At 37.1% G+C, this 8,085-nt stretch overlaps 1 protein-coding gene across 1 annotated transcript in view; it reads right to left on the bottom strand.

Annotated features, from left to right (window-relative positions):
• Positions 1 to 910: 910 nt before the first annotated feature.
• Positions 911 to 8,085, bottom strand: part of RNF11 (ring finger protein 11) — a 40,995-nt gene continuing 33,820 nt past the window's right edge. The window contains exons 2-3 of the mRNA XM_040470211.1: positions 4,680 to 4,849; positions 911 to 3,183 (exon numbers count right to left, since the gene is read on the bottom strand). Of these exons, the coding sequence (XP_040326145.1) occupies positions 3,012 to 3,183; positions 4,680 to 4,849 (342 nt within the window). The 3' untranslated portion in view covers positions 911 to 3,011. The remainder of the gene's footprint in view (positions 3,184 to 4,679; positions 4,850 to 8,085) is intronic.

Below are 8,085 nucleotides of genomic sequence, written 5' to 3'. Positions count from 1 at the left end.
CAGAGGGTACAGAAAGAGGGAGTTATAATCTTCTTTCTCCCACCCAGAAAAAGGAGCAGATGATCTTTATATTCAGTGAGTAACTTTAAAAATATTTGAAGATAGTAACCAATCCAACTTCTCTCATGTCCACTAATTTCAAAATTAAAGGCTCACCAAATTAGTTGGGGTTACTACAGTGGCCACTGTGCCCTTACATGCAAGTGTAATCAATTGGCTATGGGAAACTGCCATAATGCCTTTGTAAGCAGAGGTAACCAAACTGCCTACATTTCTAAATTATGCCAAAGAAACTTACCTTCTTTACTATTTACCATTTCAGTCTCGGGAGTATACACAGGTCTGCTCTTGACTATTGTTATTCCTTTTGTAAAATGCATGCTTCCTTATGAGATTTGTGGTACGCAAAGAACTTGTCACCTCAATGCTCACTGTATTCTGTAAAATCATACTGGTTTATATCACACAGGAGACACGAACAGTAAGGGGAATCTTCTCCTGGTTTAAGAAATTTCCTATAAAGAACACTCAGAATTGAAAAAGTTTTTGTTTACCCAACTACACAAGTATTTGAAAGTAATACAACTTCTTGTGTTTACACTTAAAAGGGTAAGAATCTTACTTTTTCCTGATCAGGCTTTTCAGATATTTCAAATCCTATAGCCAACCCTGGACACATCTTGCCTAAATCTAAATGCTGTACCTATTATTTCTAGCTATAGAAAATTGGAAGCTATCAAGCTTAAGTTATGATCAGATGGTATTAAATGCCACATCATAAAAAATACTTCCCAAAAAGTATATAGACCTAGAGATTAAATTTATGAATGTGTACATTGTTTTAAATCTATACACTGTTTTAAAGAAAGATTAGATAATTTGAATAATATTCTAATGTAATCAACTCTAGCCCTTTACAACTGTATTATAACTTTATTTAACTTTAGTAAAAGCCAAAATTGATAGTTCTTAACATGGTGTATGGAAATCAAAATTAAAGAATACAAAGTACCTTAAAATTTTCAGCTCAATACTAGTTCCTTCAATATTACTGCCAAACTTCTGTGAAAGAAGCCTTGTAATAAAAACTAACAGAAACATATTAGATGATATTTTTAAAGTTCACTTACCATTTTTAACAATGTAGAAAAAAAGGAAAGTCTGACTATAATACTTGATGACACAGACATGTTTAAGTAGAAAACACAGGATAAAAAAAGTAATATATCACTGAAAATATTGCACAACTTCAGGTGTTTCCTCCAAATTTGCTTTATGTAATTGGGTGGATATAAATTAATAAACAAAAACTTAAGCAAGATACATGTAACAATTTAAAAGAACCTGATAATCTAATTTCTCTCAGTTTTTCTCAATCTCATCTTTAAGTCTTTCCATCATGGGGCTCATAAGAAAATTAACCAACATATGTATACTACAGTCTAGTGTCAAATCTTTAAGAAGGTTTTATGACATACTGAATTCCTCTACAATGCAATAATGGAGAACCCTCAAGATACTTGTGTTTTGTATGTAGAAAAGTGTTAGAGTCAAATAGTCAACTCAATATAAAATAAACATTTCTGATTTGTTAGACAGAGATTGCTTCTCCTTTTGCTAATGAATGATTCTTAACTATAATATCACTGAGCTGAACAAATGTCACCTTTGAGTACATAAGGAAAAATAAACACATGCTAAATGGATAAAACATTACAAACTACATCTTTACTAGACCATCTCTACCTCTAACACTTCAGAAGCTTAGAGATTCAGAGTGCTCTTACATTAACTGCAAGAAAAAGATAAAGGAAAAATTCCTTCTTTGAGACCACAACTATGAAGTCACGTGGTTATACAAATTTTGCATTTGTGTGCAAAACATGAAATACATTTATCTTAATTCTCCCTGCTTAGACTTAGACTTGTCAGTCAGCTAGCAGGACTGTCCTTTCCAAGAAACAGAGACTGAGATGTGTTTTATATAACTTCAATAACCTCAGCACTACAATTATTAAGAGATGCAGTATCCTTTTGCTATGGTTCAAGACAATAAGGGAAAGAGGTCACAAGAAAGAATAAATCAAAACTGTTACAACTGAGCAACTTTTTTCAGTTTCACCATGGTGCCACTTTCATTTTACATAAGCGTGGTGGCATAAGTCAAGCTCAATAAATCAGAAATCTTAATATTTAAAATTTACCTTGACTTTTAATTATTACCATATTAACAACCAAAATAATTAGATAAAACACATAGGAAAGGGTAATAGTAAACCCCACTTTACTAGAGTTGGTTTCTTGACATAACTCATTTTTTATAGAAAAGGGATAGTGCATCTCAGTTTGCTTACAAGCTAGGAGATCACTTTGAATTCTGCATTTCCTAACTGCAAACAGATATAGCACTTATAACAGGTTATAAATAAACTGGTTTTCAAGCATAGAGCCAGCCCCAACGATAATAATACACTATTTAAAAAGACCTAAGGCAATGAATTCCATTTCCAATGGAAAAAAAGAACTGTGCAAACAAGCTTAAAACTACTTTTTTTTTGTGCCAGTGTTATAAAATGTAGCTTTTAATAAAACCTTGACCCAAATGCCAGCAACTTCAGAAAAGAATTTTGGTGGGGGGAAAAAGAAAATTATTTCATGTAGGAAAAACAACCACTATCTTTTTCCTAATCTTCAACACACACAATTTAAACATATACAGCTGCTGTAACACTTTACACAATTCCTATGTACTGGAGCAATAACAAGATCTAAGTACAATTATATTTTTAAACACTGGGTCAAGGCTTTACATAAAAATACCATCCTACTTTTCCCCCTAAGTTTCTAAAATATCACGTATTTTTTCCCCAACATCTGCAGCCATTCAGGAATTTTTAGGAAACTTTTGTGCATGATCTTAATTCCTAATCCCTGGCTCTTTGGGCTCAGTGACAAAAGATCAAAACCACCAAAAATGATGGTTCACTTAAAGTCAGACGAGAGACCCTGGCTCAATTAGTCTCATAGGACGAAAGCAGTGCTGCATCAACTGGCTCCATGCAAGAGGGGCACGTGAAGGATCTCATCAACCAGTCATCTATACAGTCCAGGTGATAGATGTGCATGCACGGCAGAAATCGAATTGGGTCCCCATACACAAAGTCCATCATACAGATCACACACCTGTGGGGGTCAGGGAGAGAAATCAGAAAAAGCATGTTTAGAGAAGTCATCTAGAATACTCCTTAAAATCTCATTACAAAGACGGTGTTAAACTGAACAGATGAAAATGGCTTGCCTGTCATCCTACCACCTGAGCATGCAAACTGAATTTTTTCCTAATAAGCATTATTCCATCAACAATCTCTTGCTTTGATCCTCTGGAAATGTGCCGAGTTTGAGACCTAACAGAGCAAAGAGGAATGGACCACGGGATCAAATCCATTCCTAGAACTGCATTTATAAAGCAGCTACATATTATAGAAGACACCTGAAGAAGAATGTGATGCTTCAAGGTAGGAAGCCATCAGATCAAATTTGTGTACCTGAACTCAGCTTTTAGTGTAAGCCCAAGAGTAAGATAGTTTTCATTTTAATAACTATATGTAAAAACAACCACTAAATTCAGCCTACTTATTGGACTGTTGTAGTTAAAGATCTCTTCATTAACCCTAGTTTCAAGTTCACTGCATTTTTCTACAGGTTTAAGAAGCAACCCAATGCTGTAATATTTCAGAAGTCAGTACTCTAGACAGTTTATTATCTTAGGTACTAGTACTAAATAGTGCCATGGCTCAAAGAGCCAAGCATCAACATAGTAAATTAAATTATGTCTTGAGCTCTGAGGACAAAAACTTCCCAGAAGTAAAATTTTATATTCAACTCCTCAGGCATAATAAAATTATTCCACGAATTAAGAATAGGTGTAAGATTTTCCAAATTATCACTAAAACTCCTTAACCATCTTAGTGGCTGCATAATCTACCAATGTATTCCTATAAAACAATTTACTTAGCTATACTTCTACTCTAAATAAAACCATGGTGAATATCTTGTGTATAAAGTGCTAACAGTTGGAGTGAGGTACACATTTTAGGATAGAGCTTTAGAATTAATTGTCTCAAAGGGTATAGACCTGAGAAGGTCTTTGACATATTGCCAAACTGCTTTCCCAGCAGACAAGGCCACCAGCACACTTACACAGGTGAATCATTTTTAAGTGATACATGGACAGGGACAACATATAACATGGTCAGAATTCACACCATTTCATAGCTATTTTTTTTTAATGAAAATTCTTAATTGCTGTATCTTTTTTTCTAATTTTTTAATGTTTACTTTTGAGACAGAGAGAGACAGGGCATGTGTGGGGAGGAGCAGAGAGAGAGGGAGACACAGAATCGGAAGCAGGCTCCAGGCTCTAAGCTGTCAACACAAAGCCTGACACGGGGCTCAAACTCACTGACCGTGAGATCACGACCTGAGCCAGAGTTGGATGCTGAACTGACTGAGCCACCCAGGCGCCCCTTTAATTGCTGTATCTTAATAGTCTCTTGCATGAACTAATTAAATATTCATTTTCTAAAATGTAGGAGAAAAAAAATAAAACGTAGGAGAATATTTTTCAAAAGCAAATCTCTGGAGCTAGAACTCTGAAACATGTATAAATTAAAACTTACTCCCGGATCTTTTTTTCTGATCCATCCCTTCCAGGGTCATAAACTCCTTTAGGCAGATGTTGTATAAGGCCTATTCTTTGAGCTATCCTAATTTGTTCCTCTTCGGTCAGCTGAGTTGCTAGGCGAGTCTGGCTAGGTGTTGGATGGTAGACCGGAACTGGAACTTGCTCCTAAATTTAAAAAAAGGAGAAAATGATTATTATTTTTTTTTTAAAGTTTTTTTTTCAACATTTATTTATTTTTGGGACAGAGAGAGACAGAGCATGAACGGGGGAGGGGCAGAGAGAGAGGGAGACACAGAATCGGAAACAGGCTCCAGGCTCTGAGCCATCAGCCCAGAACCCGACGCGGGGCTCGAACTCACGGACTGCGAGATCGTGACCTGGCTGAAGTCGGACGCTTAACCGACTGCGCCACCCAGGCGCCCCATGATTATTTTTTAAACACTGTTTTCTGGGGTGTTTTCCGTTTCTTATTTTTTTTGGCTTAGTGGGTGGGAGGGGACCTTGGGGAGAGGTATGCTGGGCTAGTGTGCAGTCGTATGAGATTATTTGACCCTGCCTTTACTTAATAGCATATCTGACCAATTATTATTTTAATTTTTAATTATTTTATTTTAATTTTATTTTATAGAAAGTACAAGTGGGAGGGGGTAGAGGGAGACAGAGAATCCCAGGCAGGCTCCGAGCTGTCAGTGCAGAACCCCACGTGGGGCTCGAACTCACAAACCATAGGTGCATGACCTGAGGTGAAATCAAGAGTTGGACTCTCAACTGAATGAGCCACCCAGTTGCCCCAGGGGATGCTACTTTAGACAGGATGCTCACAACAAACCTCTCTGATTCGACATTTGAGAAGAGACCTCAATGAAATATGAGGAAGACGGTGCATCTGTGACCTAATGATTTCATTGTGGCTGGCACCATTTCTGAGCCACCTAAAATGGTTTTCCAGAGAACATCTCTACTGAATAGACAGACAACTTCCAATCCATGTATGGAGGTTTCATGGGAAATTTTACGTCAAATCACAACTACCAATTCACTTTAGAAAATGTTACCTCCATTCATCCTTTAGGATCACTCCTCATCTCTATAATTTAAGCACTTGTTTACCAGGTCACCAATATTTGCAACTGTGAGATTATGCCTCCAGGAATAACTGCTTAATCTGTGTTAAGCTTAAAAAAATTCTGTGAAATGATCTCCATAATTATCCAGAACTAGCATCAATTGAGGCTGCTTTGAACTAATGGCATTTCTGGTTGAAAATAAAATAATTGAGAGCACTCATAATGAGAAACTTTCTAAGGGCTCAAGTATAAATATCCTTTCCAAACAGAAATTTTAGTGGAAATAAAAAAGAAATTGTAGTGGAAAGTCTCAGATACATATAAATTAGGCTCCAATATTGAATATTTGATTCAAGGAAAAAGACTTTTCCAGTGTCTCCTAACATACCACTTTGTCCTTTTAAACTGGCCTTATTCGTTCGTATAAGGCCCTTTTTCTGAGAGTAGTTAGAATTTATCAAAGGCAGTTCAACATTAGACTTTAAATATTCTTTTCTCTGAGATTCAGAACAAATGTTTAATTAGGAATCTCAAAACCCAGGGGTGCCTGGGTGGCTAAGTTGGTTAAGCGTCCAACTTCAGCTCAGTTCATGATCTCACGTTCCGTGAGTTTGAGCACCGTGTTGGGCTTTGTGCTGACAACTCAGAACTTGGAGCCTGCTTTGGATTCTGTGTTTACTTCTCTCTCTGCCACTCCCCCTCTCACACTCTGTCTCTATGCCACTTAACAGAGTAAGCACGTTTAAGCTATTTAACCCATCTGGATTAGATTCTACAATATAGGGTTGCTATAAGGCTTAAAATGAGGAATGGTCAGCCTTGAAATGGCAGGAACTCAAATGGTAGGTATTATAACTATTAATATTGCATTCAAAGAACTATCATCTATTGTTGCAGGCAAACTAGCTGTTTCCTGTAAGTTCCATGCATTTCCACTTTACTGCCTTTGCTCTTGCTATTCCCCTTACCTTTCCCTGCAGTCCAGTGGTCCAAATTATGCCTTGCCCAGAAGGTTATTGACATGAAGCCTTCCCCAATCCTCCTCCCTACCACCTAGAGTCTGTCTCTAGCCCAGCTTAATTACATAGGTGTTGTCTACCTATAAGAGAAATAGGAAGATTATACAGATTACAGTAAAATGTCAATTAACCAGTGCAGTCATCAAGTGAAAAAAAGAGACTGTCCATTCTTCCAGCTTTCCCAGTAAGTACCAAGCTGACTGCATTTCTCTAGTACAGCTCAAAAGCTTTCTTTCAGTCCTGTATATCTACAGCAGTACGAGCACAGGCAATTTTTGCTTTAAAGACATTTTTTTAAATGCATATTTCTATTTTTTTTTTTAATGTTTATTTTGAGAGCGAGGGCACACGCATGAGCGGAGGAAGGAACGGGCAAAGAGAGGGAGAGAGGGAATCCCAAGCAGGCTCTGCATTGACAGCAGGGCTCGATCCCATGAACCATGAGATCATGACCTGAGCTGAAATCAAGAGTCAGACACTTAACTGAGCCACCCAGGCACCCCTAAATGCGTATTGCCTTTTAAATGAGCTTTGTACATACACAAAATTTTCAGTCTATAGCCCAAATTCAGAATCTGTTACATGCAACATGTATATTAAATTCAGTTTATGCACTAGAAAAATAACTGATCAGGCTTTATAGTGAATATAAAACTTATGACCCTGTGGTTATTACTGCTCATAAATATGACTGTTGCATCTTTGGTTTAAATACTCACCTTTTCAAGGTTTTTTACCTCGTAGGCAACTTAAAATGCATAAAAGTTTCATGGTTCAATGTCAAAAAGCTCTGCCACTTACTAGCTATAAGAAAAGGCTTGACCATATTTTTTAAACCTCTCTGAGCCTTAGTGTCTCCATGTGTAAAGTACTAGGACCACTGTAAGAATACAATAGGAATTCCAAGTATTATTCCTGGCACAGTAAGATACATAAAAAAGCTCACTGAATGTTAGCTATTATCACTGTAGCTCTACTATTATGACTATGGAACAACATTCCAGTATTTTAAGAAATGGATTGGATTTACAATTTTACATGTCAATTATACCTCAACAAAGCTGAAGTAAAATTTAATTAAAAAAAATTTTTTTTCAACGTTTATTTATTTTTGGGACAGAGAAAGACAGAGCATGAACGGGGGAGGGGCAGAGAGAGAGGGAGACACAGAATCGGAAACAGGCTCCAGGCCCTGAGCCATCAGCCCAGAGCCAGACGCGGGGCTCGAACTCACGGACCGCGAGATCGTGACCTGGCTGAAGTCGGACGCTCAACCGACTGCGCCACCCAGGCGCCCCTAAAATTTAATTAAAAA

This window comes from Herpailurus yagouaroundi, unplaced genomic scaffold (genome assembly GCF_014898765.1).
Source record: "Herpailurus yagouaroundi ecotype Mexico unplaced genomic scaffold, PumYag 77, whole genome shotgun sequence".
In the NCBI taxonomy this organism is placed as follows: domain Eukaryota; kingdom Metazoa; phylum Chordata; class Mammalia; order Carnivora; family Felidae; genus Herpailurus; species Herpailurus yagouaroundi.
Note: the sequence above shows the minus strand (reverse complement) of the source record. Positions and strands in the feature narration are given on the sequence as shown.